This window comes from Bos indicus, chromosome 23 (assembly GCF_029378745.1).
Source record: "Bos indicus isolate NIAB-ARS_2022 breed Sahiwal x Tharparkar chromosome 23, NIAB-ARS_B.indTharparkar_mat_pri_1.0, whole genome shotgun sequence".
NCBI classification, from domain to species: domain Eukaryota; kingdom Metazoa; phylum Chordata; class Mammalia; order Artiodactyla; family Bovidae; genus Bos; species Bos indicus.
The window spans coordinates 11,214,959-11,232,784 of record NC_091782.1 but is presented as its reverse complement, the minus strand read 5'-3'; the positions used below and the strand labels follow the sequence as shown (position 1 = coordinate 11,232,784).

The following is a 17,826-nucleotide window of genomic DNA, read 5'->3' as shown; positions in this document are numbered from 1 at the left end:
GGCACTGTTGCCACTGTTTCCCCATCTATTTCCCCTGAAGTGATGGGGCCAGATGACATGATCTTCGTTTTCTGAATGTTGAGCTTTAAGCCAACTTTTTCACTCTCCTCTTTCACTTTCATCAAGAGGCTTTTTAGTTCCTCTTCACTTTCTGCCATAAGGGTGGTGTCATCTGCATATCTGACGTTATTGATATTTTTCCTGGCCATCTTGATTCTAGCTTGTGCTTCTTCCAGCCCAGCGTTTCTCATGATGTACTCTGCATAGAAGTTAAATAAGCAATCCTGCAATTCCACTCCTGAGCATATATTGGGAGAAAAACATGATCTGAAAGGATCCATGCACCCCAGTATTCATTGCAGCACTGTTTCCAATAGCCAAGACATGGAAGCAACCTAAATGTCCATCAACAGAGGAATGGATACAGATGTGGTACATATATACAATGGAATATTACTCGGTCATTAAAAAGAATGAAATAATGCCATTTGCAGCAACATGGACAGACCCAGAGAGTGTCATACTGAGTGGAGTAAGTCAGAGAAGGAGAAATATCATATGACGTCACTTATATGTGGAGTCTAAAAAGAAATGATACAAATGAACTTACAAAGCAGAAACAGATTCACAGACTTCAAGAACAAGCTTATGGTTCCCAGGGGAAGGATGAGAGGAAGGGATAGTTATGGATGCACGTGTACACACTGCTGTGTTGGAAATGGATGACCAACAGGGATCTACCGTATAGTACATGGAACTCTGCTCAGTGTCACACGGCAGCCTGGATGGGAGGGAAGTTTGGGGGAGAATGGATACACGTATATGTGTGGCCGAGCCCCTTCGTTGTTCACCTGAAACAATCACAACATTGTTTGTTAATCGGCTGTACCCCAATACAAAATAAAAAATTTTTTAAAGAGTAGGTATATGTGTAACTGACTCATTTTGCTGTATCGAAGAAACGAATACAACACTATAAATCAACTATACGCCAATAAAAAATTATCGCTCAAAAAAAAATTAATAAGGGACTTCTCTGGCTGTCCAGTTGTTAAGAGCCCACACTTCCACTGAAGGGGGTGCAGGCTTAGATCCCACATGTTGCATGGTCTGGTCACAATAAATAAATTTTAAAAAGCAGCGAGAGAAGGGAGTCCGTCCAACTCAACAGGGAAGTGGGAATGCGTTTGAGGAGACAAGCCCACTCTTTGACAGGCAGTTATGCTGGCTAAAGTCTCCACCCACCCCGAAGGCCCAGGACAGACACAGTCCCCAGCCTCCTCTCCCATACTCATTTATTGGCTCTCCATAATTTTATTCCCCGTTATTAAAGCAGGAATGACTGGGTGGGCAGGAAGGCCGGATTCCCACATCCTGGGGGCACTGCAGGCTGACTATGACTTTGCAGGCCTGGATCTGAACATCCTCCTCCGGGTGGATGACCAAGGCGAGCAGCCGGTCTGCCAGTCGTGAGTCGTCCCCAAAGAGAGCTTCGTGTAAAGACTGTTCGTTGTAATGCCACTTCACGGCGCGGTAGTGGGGTGAACTCCGGCCTTCACTCAACCGCTCTGCAAACACCAGGACCTCAAACAGCAGACTCCCAGGCTGTGTGGACTGGAACAGGTTCAGGAAGTTGCAGTGCACCTGCGAGCAGGATTCAGTAAGGAATCAAGTCCATGGCAAGTTCTAAAGTTCCTCCATCCTCCTACTGCCTCAGCTCCCCAATACACCTGAGTTTCAGATGCGACTGTGTAGCAATCTTTTGGTTTTCAATATCGTTCTCTGACATAATTCCATTGTGGTCATAAAACATGAGTGATATAATATTGATTCAGGGAAGTTTGTTGAGCTTCTTTTTAAAGCTTAGCGTGTGGCTAATGTTTGTAAATATCTTGTGAACTTGAGAGGAATGTGCATGTACTAATTGTCGAGTGTTCTGGATATATCTAATGGCTTAAGCTTATTTATTTGCAGCAAGTGTAACCTAGTTTTATTTTATTTATTTATTTTTTTTTGTAACCTAGTTTTAGATATTTATCTATTAATTGCTGAAACAATAGTTAAAACCTTCCAAATCTTCCACTGTGGTGGTAAACATGTCCTTTTTTCTTTATAATTATTCAGCTGTAAGAAAGAAATCCTGCTATTTGTGACAATATGGATGGGCTCAGGGAACATTATGCTAAGTGAGATAAGCCAGACAGAGAAAGACAAATACTGCATGGTATCACTTACATGTGGAATATTAAACACACACAAAAAAATCAAACTCATATAAACAGTAGAAAAGTAGTTGCTGGGGGCTGGGGTGGGGTGTGGGAAAATAGGGAAAGGTTAGTAAAAGGGTACATATGCTGTGCTTAGTCGTGTCCGACTCTTTGCGACCCCAGGCTCCTCTGTCCATGGGGATTCTCCAGGTAAAAACAGTGGGGTGGGTTGCCATGCCCGCCTCCAGGAGATCTTCCCAACCCAGGGACTGAACCGGGTCTCCTGCATTGCAGGTGGATTCTTTACCGTCTGAGCCACCAGGGAAGCCCAAAAGGGTACATACTTTTAGCTAAAAGATGAAAAAGATCTGATGATCTAATACAAAACATGGTGACTATAGTTGATATTAATAATACTGTATTATATAATTGAAATTAGCTAAGAGAATGGACGGAGAAGGCAATGGCAACCCACTCCAGTACTCTTGCCTGGAAAATCCCATGGACGGAGGAGCCTGGTAGGCTGCAGTCCATGGGGTCGCTAAGAGTCAGACATGACTGAGCGACTTCACTTTCACTTTTCACTTTCATGCATTGGAGAAGGAAATGGCAACCCACTCCAGTGTTCTTGCCTGGAAAATCCCAGGGACGGCGGAGCCTGGTGGGCTGCCGTCTATGGGGTCGCACAGAGTCGGACACGACTGAAGCGACTTAGCGGCGGCAGCAGCAAGAGAATAGAACTTAAATGTTCTCACCAAAAACAAATATGTGAGGTAAGGGGATAGTTGTGTTAATTAATTAGATGGTAGGGATCGTTTCACAATGTTGTAAGTAATTTTTCCCTATTGCTAAGATACCTAGACTAATTTGTGTCACCTGTGTTCCTGACTCTCAGAGTTCAGAAAGTCCCTCAAAGGAAAATCTGATTCTGTTGAGAGGACAGGAAGGGGGCGGTTTGCAGTATGTATCTAGTGCGGGGGCAGAAAGAGGAACAAGATGATCCTGTCAGGGCTGAGTGTGTCTGAAGAACCCACGATTCCGCCTTTCCCAATATCTGTTAGCACCCGTCGGCCCGCCCCTCAGATCCTCTCTCACCTGGCAGTTGAGAATATCGTAGAGAAGGTCGTTCTTCTGTGCCAGGCTGCTCAGCAGTCGTATGGCTTGCACCTGAACAGAGCAAAGGGCCACGCGTGAGAAGGCAGATGGGCCTGAGCAGGGATGACACGAATCTCTGCTCCTCCCTCTAGGCGTTGTGCCAGGGCCGGGCAGGGGGTCGGGGCCTGGGCCCCCATCCTCAGGCACCTGTGCCAGGATATAGTCCGACTGCAGGATCTCCATCAAGGCAGGCATCACCCGTCGCAGCTGCGGATGCACAAAGTCAGGCAGCGGGAAGTTGTTGAGGAGTCTGAGGCCTGCAATGTGCAGCTCTGAGTCCCAGATGGTGGAGATCAGTTCCAGCACCTTGATGGAGTGTTCCTAGGGAGGGCCGGGGGAGAAGAGAAGGGTTTCCTGCTTTCACCGGATGGCCCTCAACATTAGCCCGCCCTCTGCCTTCACTCAGGACAACTGAGCCAACCCCACAGACAGTTCCCCACTTAAACTCTCCCCGTGGTTTGACCACCCCTCCCACCGCCTTGAAAATCTGTCTTCACTGGGCTTCTCTGTCCACAAGCATCTTTCCCCGGTTCTTCTGCCAACCTCCTCTTCTGTCTTCCTCCCTGCCTTAGTGACACGGTGTTAAAGACTCACAGACTCAGTGTTAAAGACTATCCATATGCTGATGCCTTTCAAGTTCCTGTTTCCCGCCCAGACCTCTCCCTGAACTCCAGACTCACAGATGCAAGTGCCAATTCCACTTCTTTCCCAGAATCTTACTAAACCTCTGAGTTGACACATTCCCATCCCCACACCTGCTCTCTCCACCACCCTTCCTGTCTCCGCTGTTGTTTACACCTGCCTCCCTTACTCAAACCAAAACTCCCTGGTCTTCCTTGACTCCTTTCTTTCTCTCACACCCCTTTCTAACCCTTCAGAACATCTTGAGGGCTCTGCCTTCAAAACCTGCCAACAGTCAAGCCACTGCTCACCATGCCCCTTCCGCCACCCTGTTCCAGGCCACCAGCATCTCTCCCCCAGGCTTCTGCAATAGCCTCCTCCTCTCTACTTCCAGCCTTGGGCAGCAGACAGGCTGGACGTTCACGCCCCTGCTCCAGAGTCGCTGGTTCATTCAGGATAAAGGCTAAAATCCTTACAGTGGCTTACAAGATCTTCCCCTGTTCCCCCCATTATTTCTTTGCCTCATCGCCTATTCTCTCCTCTGCTCTCACGGATTCCCTGAAAAGGCCAGGTACACACCTATCTTAGGGTCTTTGCACAGGCTGGTCCCTCTGCTTAGAGTGCTCTACCTCCGATATTCGTAGCTCACTCTGACTCTTACCTCCTTCAAGACTTTGCTATTTAATGTCACCTTCTCCAGAGGGGGGGCTTCCCTGACTACTCTCTCCTCTAAGATGAGACCACCACTCCCATCCCCACCTTCCTTATCCACCCCCTTTTATTTTTCCCTATACCACTGTCACATGGAACACACTTTTTGTTTTTAAATTTTTATTTTCAAATGATTATAAGTTCACTAGAAGTTGCCAAAACAGAGAGGTCCCAATGTGCCTTCCACCCAGTTTCCCTCCATGCTGCTGCTACTGCTAAATCACCCGACTCTGTGTGACCCCATAGACGTCAGCCCACCAGGCTCCCCTGTCCCTGAGATTCTCAAGGCAAGAACACTGTAGTGGGTTGCCATTTCCTTCTCCAATGCATGAAAGTGAAAAGTGAAAGGGAAGTCGGTCAGTCGTGTCTGACTCTTAGCGACCCCATGGACTTCAGCCCACCAGGTTCCTCCATCCATGGGATTTTCCAGGCAAGAGTACTGGAGTGGGGCACCATTGCCTTCTCTGTTTCCCTCCATTGTTACATCTTAATTACAGTATCAAAACCAGGGAACTGGTATTAGTACAATGTGTACGTATAGTTCTGTGTCATTTTATCAGGTATGTAGATTCGTGTAACCACCACTGAAGTCAACAAATTATTCCATCAGCATCGCCACAGATCACCCTTGTGGGTGATCTTACTGTCACACTTACCCTGCCCATCAAAACCAGCCCTCACCAGGGCAGGCCACCAATCTGTTTTCCACCTCTCTGATTTTGTCAATTTCGAGGTTATATAAATGGAAGCATACTTTGTAATCTTCCAAACCTGGTGTTTTCCACTTGGTATAATGCCCTTGGGACCCATCCAAGATGTGTGTATCAATGGCTCATTCCTTTTCATCACCGAGTGATGTTCCACAGTACGAGATTACCAGTTTGCTTAGTCATGTATCTACTAAGAGCCATTTTGGTTGTTTCTCCTTTTGAGTGTTACAAATAGAGCTGCTGTGAACAGGTTTTTGTACAGATATAAGGTTTTATTTCTCCAGGATAAATGCTCAAGAGTGCAATTGCTGGTTTGCATGGTAAATGTAGTTTTTTTGTTTTTAAACTACCAAACTATTTTCCAGAGTGGCTGCTTTACCATTTTACATTCCCACCAGCAACATATGAGAGATTCAGTTTCTCTCCATCTTCACCAGCATTTGGTACGGTCACTCATTTTTTTAGTTTAGATCATCTAATAGGTATATAGTAATATTTCATTGTGAAATATTGCATTTCCCTAGTGTCTAGTTAAATGTTAAACGTTTCTTCATGTGCTTATTTGCACATGAAGTTGTATATCTGCTTCAGTGATATTTTGCCATATCTTGTACCCCTTTTCTAACTGGACTTTTTAAAATATTGAGTTTTCAGAGCTCTTTATATAAACTAGATATGTCTTATGTCAGATATGTGGTTTGCAACTATTTTCTTTCAATCTGAAGCTTATCTTTTCATCCTCTTAACAGGGTCTTTCACTAAAAAAATGTTTTTAATTTTGATGAAGTTCAATTTATCACTTTTCTTTTATAGATTGTGGTTTTAGTGTCATTTCTATGACCTCTTTATCAAGCCCTAGATCCCCAAAATTTTCTCTTTTGAAATTGCAGCATTACCCTCATGTCAGCCTTCTTTACCACTCTTCTTGATTTTTCTCAATAGCATTTGCCCCCATGAAACAATACGTTTCACTTTTTTTGTTTAAGATTTTGTTGATATTTAATTAGATTTGGCTGCACTGGGTCTTTGTTGTTGCCCTCAGACTTAGTTGCTCCACGGGATGCGGGATCTTCCCGTACCAGGGATCGAACCTGTGTCCCAGGCACTGCAAAGCAGACTCTTAACCACTGGACCACGAGGGAAGCCCTCATTTATTTGTGTATTGCCTGCCTTGCTTTCTGCTAGAATTTAAGTTCACTTGGGGTAAGGTTCCTTCTTGCTCCATTCCCCGTTGTATCTCATATGCCTAGCACAGTGCCCAGGCACGACAGAAGTGTTCAGTATACGTCTGTTGAATGAAAAAAGGGATCTTGGCTTCTGAGCTGCAGATGCTTGGGGCTTATTACCAAAGGCAGGTACCTTACAAGCTATGCCTTTGCAAGTCACTTAAGAAGGACGCTAGAAGCCTGGAGTGAGAAGCACAGACTTTCCATTAGTACCCTGCTCCTTCCTGCCCTCATCCCTCGCTGACTGCCGAGATCTGAAGGGCAGGTAGGAGTTAGCAAATCTGGGGTGGGCTTTCAGGCAGCAGAGCACCAGGCACAAGAGCTGGGAGGGGAGACAGCTTGAAACACACAGTGTAAACAGCGGGGGTGTGGGCAGGGAGGTGGAGCTGGTTGTACACGTTAAAAATTTTTGTGTGTGTTTTTATTTGGCTGTGCTGGGTCTTGTTGTGGCATGCAGGATCTGTAAGTGCAGCATGTAGGATCTAGTTCCCTGACCAGGGGTCAAATCTGGTCCCCATGATTGGGAGCGCTGAGTCTTAGCCCCTGGACCACCAGGGAAGTCCCTGGTCATATATTTTCTGATGAGAGCCTTGAGGAAGACCCAGCAGGGAACTGATGCAATCAGATCTCTCTCAAGAGGGTGGTCTGGTTCAGGGAACAGGGGCGAGCTCCATTTGGATGTTGGGTCAGAAGGTCTCCAGACTAAGTGGAACAGCTGGCCATGGGTCTGGAGGTCAAGGGAGCCTTCAGGCTTTAGACAGAGACACAGGAGAGCACATTTAGCTGGAAACTGAGGCTAGGGAGTGGCCGTTTTCACCCAGAGAGTCAGGTCCTCAGGATACAGACCCTGGGGGAGAAAGGGACAGCGGTGCCCATGCCACGTGCATCGGAATCTCCTGAGGGGCTTATGAAAAACAAAGCTTCCCTGTTGAACTGGTTCTCTGGGTGTAATGCCCTGAAATCTTCATTTTTAACCAGCTTTCTTGGCAATTCTGATATGCATGAGAATCACAGCCTTAGGGTTAGCTGAGAGATGAAGTAGAAGCAGCCAGTAAGTAGAGACTTTTTTTCCTCCAAAGAGAGTCTGATACAAAAAATTTAAAGTGTGAAAAGACCAAGTGTTGGGGAAGAAATGATGCAACAGAAACACTCATGTGGGGCTGGTGGAAGGTGTAAACTGATTCAGCCCTTCTCAGAAAGCTGGGCATGCCTTTCACCTGACCATCCCACAACTGCATACATGCCCTAGAGAAAGTCTCCCGTGTCCCAAGGGCGATGCATGCGCGAAAGCTCAAGGTGCCATATGCAAATGACTCAAATACCTACCATGAGCAGCTGGATAAATAAAACTTCAGGATAGTCATGAACTAGAATACTGCACAACAGTGGAAAAGAAACAGAGCAGCCCCTATCAATAAGGATGAATCTTTCAATGTTGGAGGGAAAACACAAACCACAGAATGCAAACTGCAGACTTTCAGATCCATGAAGCATAAAAACATTCCAATTACATTTTACCTATTTTTGCCTGCTGCTATGGCCTGCTAGAAAATGAAAACACATGTATACATGATAAAACTACAAAGAAAATCAAGAAATTGATGAACAAAGTGCAGAGGAACAACTGCCTCTGGTCAGGGAGGAGGCTGGCATTAAGGAGGGGCGTCCAAGGGCATCTAGCCAATTGGTCATGTTCTATTTCTTAGCCTGAGTTCTGATTATGTGTGTTCTGTTTTTGTTTTAAATATTTATTATTGATTTATTTGGCTGTGGCCGGCACAGGGATCTTTAGTTGCAGCATGTGGGATCTGGTTCCCTGATTGGGGATCGAACCTAGGCTCCCTGCATTGGGAATGTGGAGTCTCAGCCACTGGGCCACAAGGGAAGTTCCGGTGTTTTATTGTTACCAAACACGCGTAAAATGTTCACGTTTTGAATATTTTAGCTATTTTTAAGTAAAATATTCTGGGAGAGATCGTTTGCTAGAGAGAGATTAGAGGTCATTAGAGGTCAAGGAAGATGTTTTCTAGTTTTGTCTTTTAAGATGGAAAGAATAGAGCTTGTTGAATCTAATGGGAAGGAGCCAGGGGAGGCTATACAAGACAGAGTTTAATCAAGGAGAGGGGCCCTCAGGGGAGGGGGCGGATGCAGGACTGAGACGATCATTAAATACAGGCAGGAAAAAAGCCTTTCTTCCATGGCACCAGCAGGAAAGCAGGAAAGGATGAGTAACAGGTAAGCCTGAAGGCCTAGCAGCAGGAAGCTGGGGGAACTGACATTTGGTGGCTTCTGTTTTCTCTGCATCGTAGTACTGAAAACATTAGTGATCCAGCCACCAGCCTTAGACCAACACAGCATGGGTGTGGTCTGACAATATATCTGGTTTTTGTCCCCGACTGCAGGCACAAGGTTCCTAAAATCCTTGCAATTGCCTGCCAGGAGTGTTTTTGGTTTTTATAATGAGCCTCTTTCCATCACCCCTGAATTTATGCTAATAGGGCAACTCTAGGCAGACCCCTAGATTCCTGCTGGATGAGGCCAGAAAGACCCAGCTAGGATTAGGGGGCTGGAACGTTTACCCCATACCTGACCTCTGGGGAGAAGAGTGGGGCTAGAGACTGAGTTCAGTCACCAACGGCCAATGATTAATCAATTATGCCTACATAATAAAGCCTCCATAAATACACCTACATGACAGGGTTTGGAGAACCCTGGGTTGGTGAATATATCGCGCTTGGGTTGGTGAATATATCGAGGTGCTAGGAGTATGGCAGGCCTGAAGAAGACATGGAATTCCTTCCCCCACATTCTGCCCTTGCACCTCTTCCATTTGGCTGCTCCTCAGTTGTATCTTTTTCCCCTGTTAGCTCCGAAGAGTGTGGCATGTGGGATCTTAGTTCACCAACCAGGGATCGAACCTGTACTTCCTGCATTGGGAGCACGGAGTCTTAACCACTGAACCACCAGGGAAGTCCCTCCTCAGTTGTATCTTTTATAATAAAATGTAAGTAAAACATTTTCCTGCATGCTGTGACTCTTTATAGTGAATTATCAAGTCTGAGGAGAGAGGTCATGGGAACCTCCAACTTTACAGCTGGGCGGTCAGAAGTGGAAGACGGTCTTATGGGACTCAGCCCTCAGCGGTGGGGTCTGTACTAACCCCAGGGAGACATGTCAGAACTGAACTATAGGATACCCAGCTGGTGTCAAGAGAGTTAGCTAGCGTCAGAAAGAACCTCGGGGGTTTCTGTTTGGGGTTCAGAGATTCTCCAAGGGACTGAGTTCAGTTTTATCCTGGGATTCAAAGACTTCTGCCCCTATTGGGAAAGTGATCACCATTTTCCCACCAATTCCAAGGAAAAACATATTCCTGGGTTACAAATTCAGACCCAAACAGACTTCTGGAACATGACCATTCATCCTAGGCCCACTAAAGGGCCCACGGCCTGTGGACACCCCGTGCGCTCTGCCCCACCCTTATTGCTAGGCTCACCTGGATTTTGAGCCTGAATTTTCTGATGCCAGAGAAAGCTTTAAGTGTGTTCAGGGCTTGGATTTTGACACTGTTGTCCTTGTCATCCAGCATGGAGCCCACCAACGTGATGTCATCATTAGTACAAGCAGAGGCCTAGAGTGTACCAGGAGAGACGGAAGAGGCGGGAGAAGCGGGGGTCCTGGTTCCCCCACACACACACCCTGTCACCAAGACCCCTCAACACAACCCCTCCCACCCTCAGAGAGACAGGTCCATCTGCCTAGTCAGGGGGGTTGGGGGGGGTACCAGGACACACGCTGGTAGCCCCCAGGGGCCAGGCTGATGGGGAGGGGTCTCCTGCCTCCCTTCCCTCACCTCGGACTCCAGCAAGTACACACAGCGCGTGATGCTGTGTAGGATCATGCTCCTGGTGTACGGATCCTGCTTGCACTCCAAAGAGTTGAGGAGCCTCCGGAGCTCACCTGAGTCCCGCCCGTGTCGCTCTCGCTCGATTGCCAGGCCTAGATAGCCACCCCAGACCGGTTCAGGCTGTGGACTCAGAGGTGATGAAAGAAGGGGATTGGGAAGTGGGGCAGAGGGGCCTGGGAGACAAGGCTGCCTTGCCTTTTCTGAAGAGAAGACTTCCTGCCGTATGCAGGACCACCATGTGCAGCTGATCAGGGTGTGCGCTGCACAAGGGCACCACATCTAATGCTGCGTCATTCAGATCATAAACAAAAACGTTCTGTACGTTTACCATAACAACTTTCTGGCATATGGCAGTCACACACGGTGTTTCATCATAACTGGTATGTGGCAATGATATTCCAGCAGGTGGCAACACAAAGTCTTGCAGAAAGGGTTTCTTTCTCAACTTTGCACTGAGTGGTCACAGAGATTAGTGGAGGCTCTGGGCACATAGGTCCCCCAGTTTTCCCTTGGGGAGAACTGCTGATAGCAAGTTTCTATCCATCCTAGATGCCAGAGTGAATGTAGAATTTAGAAACCTGCCAGATGACTCCTGAGGATGCACCTGAGCGCCATCCACTACCTGGGGACCCTGCTCCAGCATCACTAGAGTGGGTCTGGGGAAGATGGAGTTGAGAAAGAGGCACGAGAGAGGGATGTGGAGGAGTCCCCTTGGGCCCCTCAGAGACCTGGGGAATAGGTACCTCCTGGGGCCGAGCCCTCTCCCCAGGGCGGGGACACTCACGGGCGATGCAGATGGGTGAGGCAGAGCAGAAGGGCGGCTGACATTTTATGCCGGCCTTGATGGCCTTGTAGAGGAGGTAGACGGCCCCGGCGCCGGTGGCCAGGCTCACCACACCTTTGCGGATGTCCATTTGCCTCGGGCGCTGGCGGATGCAGGACATGCCCGAGGCAGCCAGCGAAGGCCTTCCGGAACCAGAACTCCAGCAGGGCCAGGAACCAGGGCACCAGAATCAGAACATGGGCAACAAAGGGAACTGGGGAGACAGCAGGACGGAGGGCGGCGGTCGGGAACAGGGCATCCAGGGAGCCTTGGAGGCTGTGGGAATCAAAGTCAAGACTCCAGGGAGACAGAAGGTCTGGGGCAGGAAGGTCCTTCACAGCCCCCATTTTTAAGGGACCCAGGTTGGTGGGGCCCCAGCAGTCAGCTTCAGAGGCTTCCTTTCCTCCATTAGAGGGCAAAGTGAAAAGTGAAAGTGAAGTCCATCAGTCGTGTCCAACTCTTGGTGGCCCCATGGACTGTACCTGCCAGGCTCCTCCATCCATGGGATTTTCCGGGCAAGATTACTGGAGTGGGTTGCCATTTCCTTCTCCAGGGGATCTTCCCAACCCAGGGATCAAACCCAGGTCTCCTGCATTGCAGGCAGACTCTTTACCGTGTGAGCCACAAGGGGGCTTCACCATTAGAGGGCAGCAGAGGCCCAATTTCTGGAAGTTTGTAAGTTTGCTGTGGGGGTCCGGCGGGGTTGGGGGTGTTGGGGGTTTGGGATTTGGCCCCTGGCAGCCCTGTTCCCTCACTTGCCTGGCCTTCCCATCTTTGATCTTTTTGCCATGGATCCACTTCTGGGCCTCGGAGTGTTTCTGTAGGCAAGGGCCCCTCTTTCCATCGGAGGATGAAAAGATGACGAGCACCTTACAAAGTTTTCCAGAGTCTCAAGGCAAATCTATTATCTTCCAGCATCCACGTGTTCCCTAGTGTTGACCAAAAGCTCATAAGGGCAGTTGTCTCTGCATCTCCAACATCCAGCAGTCCTGCACTTAGGAGATGCTCAAGTTATGACTTCTGTTATTCCTTGAGGATGGGAGGACAGAAAAACGTGAGAGAATCTGAATACGGGGATGCCAGGCCCATTTAACCAGTGTGTCTCTGGAGGAGAAGGGGCCCTTGCCTTGATCATTTGTAACCTGAGAGGACCCAGATTTAGCATTCTAAAACTCCAGGGTTAAAATCTGGGTGGGTCTGTGCCATTAAACCTTGGAGGCCTGAATCTGGGAGTATCACACCCCATCCCACCCTCCACACACAACATATACACACAGGGTGGGATGGGGTTGGAGGCCTCTGGAAAATGCCACCACCCTGGAGGAGGAGAACCCAACTTTGGAGGCCTCAGTCTCCACCACCTCCACCACTAGGATGGGGCAGGTGAGACCAGACCCTTCCCTTCTCCTCCTCCCCTTACCCGCAGTGTCCCCATAGCCTCTGGCCTCACCTTCTGGTGCAGAACAGGGAGGAGCCCAAGCCAGGCTCAGGCCCAGAGTCAGCCCTGAGCATGGCTGCCCCAGAACAGGGCTTCTCCTGCCTGGCCTTGAGCTCCTGTTGGAAGCCTCGGGGCTCTGGGCTGCTGCATCTGGGCCTGCAGGAGGTGTGGAAACACATCACCAAGGATGCTACAGCAGCCAGTCAAGTCTATCCACTCAGAGCCTTCATCCACATCACCCCAGGCTGCAAGCAACACTCCCGGGGGGTCATTCTCTTCCATCCTCGGCCCTCCTCAAGGGTCATTTCTGGTCCTCTACACAGCAAAGAAGGCGATGGCACCCCACTCCAGTACTCTTGCCTGGAAAATCCCATGGATGGAGGAGCCTGGTAGGCTGCAGTCCATGGGGTCGCGAAGAGTCGGACACAGCCCCAAGGTGGGTGTATGGTCAGGCCATTCAAGATGGCTGTTCTCTTGCTCTTTGTTCTTCCCTTGCTCTACCTGTCCCTTCTTTTAAAAACTTGGCCGTGCCACTTTTGTTGTGGCCCGAGGGATCTTCCATCTTCATTGCAGCATGAGAACTCTTAGTTGTGGCTTGTGGGATCTAGTTCCCTGACCAGGAATTGAACCCCGGGCCCCCTGCGTTAGGCGCTCAGAGTCTCAGCCACTGGACAACTGGGGAAGTCCCTTGACCAGTCCCGATTTTGCCTGCACCCTACGCATGTGACCAGGTTTGCCCCCTGCCCCAGCTAATGGCTGATCTCACCTGCTAATTTATTAAAGCAAACATCTGCCCTCGTGATGGTTCTTAACTGAGGGGCTGTGAGGGACGTGCCCCAGCTGGTTTCCTTGGTAACTGACCAGCCAACCTGACCTCAATTCCCCCTCTAAATAGTAGTCTCCTTCTAGCCTGAGTGGGAAGGATTGCTGTTATGGCCTGCCCGCTGTAATCCACAGGTTGTTGCTCCAGGACCTTTTGCTTAAGACCAGCACCAACCCCGTCCCCAAAACTCCTGTCCAAAAAACCACTGAGGTCGCCATCATTGTCTCCAGACTCTTTCTTTGGTCTTGAGGTGGGGCAACCACAAGGCTTTCAGGACTGCGGGGTGCAGCCCAACGATTGGTCAGCCAGGCGAGAGGCCAAAGGAACACCCAAGATGTCGAGAAGTCAAGGATGGGGAACGGAAGATCGCAGGCATGATCTCGAGGTGGCTGTTCACCAGCAGGTGGGGCCCTGTGGCAGCCGACTGCCATGAGAGAGGTCTTTCTCTTGCATTAAATTGATTCTCTTCCACTCTGGTAACCTCGGAGTCTCTGTTTTCAGTTTAAAAGCAGCAGCCCTATGCCTGTGGCTCATCTGACTGCACGAGGATGGCTGGTGAATACAGACAAAATGCAAGGAAGTGGATGATCTGCAAAGGACAAGCATACACACCTCCAACCTCTCACCACTAAACAATTACAGACAAAGGCTTTAGGGGATCTTAATTCAGGGATAGGCTGGTGAATTGGACGTGGCTGAAAAGTCTGGTTGGGGCCTGTGACAACAACAAAGAGTACTCCTGGGCTTCTGGTCCCAGCTGTAGAAGGGGGCAGAGCAATGATACAGACCGCGAAGGGACAACAGCCATGTGCAGCTTACACTACAAAAGGCTTACCTGGGTCTAGCAATGCAAAAATTCACTATTTGGGGTCTAGGATAGCTGTGTGTGAAATACAGGACCCCCATGGACATTGATAATGACCAAAGACTCCACTTAACCAGGCATGAAGTTCAGGAACGGGCTGATAAAAATGACACACATTGGCCTTTCCACTTGCCTTACGGACATCCCTCCCCCGACTTCGACCAGGCTAATGGAAAGGATGAAAGAACAACTTAACAACTGAAATGGAAACCTGTTCTTTCCACGGGTGGACCAGAGGCTAACTTAAGCTCTAAGAATTCAAACTGAGCATCCCAGGGGCAATGAGCCCAGGGCTATGTTAACCCAGAAGTGACTAGTCAATACAGTCTGAGCTTAACAGTTAACCGCCTAAAGACGAATGCCTACTATCAGGACAACAACTTACTTTTGCTCTCACCCCAGCATCTCACCCCCAGAGGAACACATTACCAAGTGATCCGGGGACTGGCAGGTAGTCCCTGGTGCTTTGGGTTTGCTGCCTCGTGGGGAGTAGGATTGGCAAGGGAATTACAGATTTCACCTGGATTTATACTAGACCCACCTAAGACTACTAAAGTTAATCCAGCTCCTAATGGAGAAACCTGTATGCAGGTCAGGAAGCAACAGTTAGAACTGGACATGGAACAACACACTGGTTCCAAATAGGAAAAGGAGTGCGTCAAGGCTGTATATTGTCACCCTGCTTATTTAACTTCTATGCAGAGTACATCATGAGAAACGCTGGGCTGGAAGAAGCACAAGCTGGAATCAAGATTGCCAGGAGAAATATCAATAACCTCAGATATGCAGATGACACCACCCTTATGGCAGAAAGTGAAGAGGAACTGAAAAGCCTCTTGATGAGAGTGAAAGAGGAGAGTGAGAAAGTTGGCTTAAAGCTCAACATTCAGAAAACTAAGATCATGGCATCTGGTCCCATCACTTCATGGGAAATAGATGGGGAAACAGTGTCACACTTTATTTTTGGGGGCTCCTAAATCACTGCAGATGGTGACTGCAGCCATGAAATTAAAAGACGCTTACTCCTTGGAAGGAAAGTTATGACCAACCTAGATAGCATATTCAAAAGCAGAGACATTACTTTGCTAACAAAGGTCCATCTAGTCAAGGCTATGGTTTTTCCAATGGTCATGTATGGATGTGAGAGTTGGACTGTGAAGAAAGCTGAGTGCCGAAGAATTGATGCTTTTGAACTGTGGTGTTGGAGAAGACTCTTGAGAGTCCCTTGGACTGCAAGGAGATCCAACCAGGCCATTCTGAAGGAGATCAGCCCTGGGATTTCTTTGGAGGGAATGATGCTAAAGCTGAAACTCCAGTACTTTGGCCACCTCATGGGAAGAGTTGACTCATTGGAAAAGACTCTGATGCTGGGAGGGATTGGGGGCAGGAGGAGAAGGGGACGACAGAGGATGAGATGGCTGGATGGCATCACTGACTCGATGGACGTGGGTCTGGGTGAACTCCAGGAGTTGGTGATGGACAGGGAGGCCTGGCGTGCTGCGATTCATGGGGCAGCAAAGAGTCGGACACGACTGAGCGACTGAACTGACTGACTGACTGACTGGAGAAAAAGTGCCTCTATACCCTGTAGGCTGAGGTTATACCACCACCAGCCTTCAGCACTATGAATGTCTTTGTTGCTGTCCTAGGCTCTTTATTTGGTCTCAAGGTTGGGCAACTCTGAGACTTACAGGTCTGCGGGGCCCAGCCCACCAGTGGGTGACTACACAGACTCCCCGCAGTGAAAGGTGACAGAGGCCGCTGGAGGCCCCCTTCCTCCACTGCCGTGGGACCACCTATCAGGCTCCATGAACTCTGGGCAGGAAATGGCTGCCTGATGGAACTGTTCTAGGTTCAGACTCCCCTGATGGCTCCGAGGAGAGGTCCTTCAGAACAGAGTTCCAGCCCTCTTCTGAGGGGAACCCAGGGCTACTGGCCTCCTCAGTCTATGGAGCTGACCCCAAGACCCTCACATCCTAAACAAATGCAGTGCTCATCTGCTCTTTAAAGCTCTCCAAAGATGTGGAGTTCTTTCCTGGCTCTAAGCTAATTCCTTCCTGCTATATCTAAGCCTATTTTTTTTTTTTGGTTCTGCTCTCAAATGATTCAGAGGGATCAGAGGCAGCCGCCCCATTATACGTTTTTGCTAATCCACAGCACAATATAGAAGAAAAAAAAATGTGTATTTGTTGGTGGAAAGTCAAGGACTGTTCTTTCTTGGGAGTAACTGCTTTTGATTCAGATGAAGTCTGTCTTCTTTTGAGAATTAAAATATATTTGCTTTTGTGAAATGATGGTGACAACACTCGACAGTGAATGTTCTTGGTGAGCATAAACGAAGGCTGCAGCTCCCGGTGAGAACTTGGGTTTTGGTTCTTTTCCCCTGTCAAATCCCCAACTTTGGAATATCGACTAGAGAGAAGTCTGAGACGCCATACACACACAAAGCCAACCCCAGGTTTCTTACCTGCCCTCCCCAAGGCAAAAGGGCACGGGCTGCCCTAGCACAGCTTTCGGCCATCAGCACCAGCTTTCCACCTTGAAGGCTGCTGATGTTCCCATCATGCTGCTGAAGTTCCCATCACACTGCTGTTCGGTCGCTCAGTCATGTCTGACTCTTTGCAAAACCCCATGGCCTGCAGCACCCCTGTCCTTGACCATCTCTGGAAGCTTGCTCAAACCCATGTCCATTAAGTCAGTGATACCATCCAACCATCTCATCCTCTGTCGTCCCCTTCTCCTCCTGCCTTCTATCTTTTCCAGCATCAGGGTCTTTTCTTCCTATCAGGCGACCAAAGTTATTGGAGCTTCAGCATCAGTCCTTCCAACGAATATTCAGGGTTGATTTCCCAACATGTTAGGTGCAATTTATTTAGTGAGCGTGGGTTCAACTCAGACTTGCTGCTCAGTTACTGAGTTAGCTTTGTAATCTTTTTGTGCCTCATTTTCCACACCTATAAAATGGGTAAAATAGTAATATCCACTTCTTGGGTTTATCAGAACAGTGCTCAGCACACAGAGCTCACCAAATGTGACTATGATCATTTCGATTATAAGCAGGCTTCCCCCTGGACAGAAATGTCAGGGGTGGGAAGGAAGTGAGCACTCAGAGGGTTGGCCTCTATGAGGCCTAAAAGGTACATTATTCAGCCTCTTCCCTTATCCTCTATCCCTCCCACTCTGGTCGTCTTTAGGCTAATCAATCTCAACTCCTGTAGCGCATTTACTTTCTTTGCCAGTTTTGGAGTCCTCCTTGAACCCTTCAACCCCACCAAATACCTAACCCTGGAGAGCTAGGGGCACCCGGCCCATTCCTGGGCTACTCAGTTCCTAAAAACCATCC

The 17,826-nt window shown here is 48.6% G+C and overlaps 1 protein-coding gene across 10 annotated transcripts in view; it reads right to left on the bottom strand.

The window, feature by feature from the left end:
• Positions 1-1,278: 1,278 nt before the first annotated feature.
• Positions 1,279-17,826, bottom strand: part of ARMC12 (armadillo repeat containing 12) — a 23,157-nt gene continuing 6,609 nt past the window's right edge. For 3 of the 10 annotated variants that reach the window (XM_070777872.1, XM_070777873.1, XM_070777869.1), the window contains exons 2-8: positions 12,808-12,951; positions 11,319-12,386; positions 10,481-10,626; positions 10,124-10,258; positions 3,510-3,683; positions 3,303-3,374; positions 1,279-1,644 (exon numbers count right to left, since the gene is read on the bottom strand). In XM_070777872.1, the coding sequence (XP_070633973.1) occupies positions 1,315-1,644; positions 3,303-3,374; positions 3,510-3,683; positions 10,124-10,258; positions 10,481-10,626; positions 11,319-11,478 (1,017 nt within the window). In that variant the 5' untranslated portion in view covers positions 11,479-12,386; positions 12,808-12,951 and the 3' untranslated portion in view covers positions 1,279-1,314. Of the gene's footprint in view, positions 1,645-3,302; positions 3,375-3,509; positions 3,684-10,123; positions 10,259-10,480; positions 11,083-11,318; positions 12,387-12,807; positions 17,438-17,826 lie in introns of those variants that run through there. The other 7 variants (XM_070777865.1, XM_070777867.1, XM_070777866.1 and 4 more) reach the window with 7 other exon arrangements.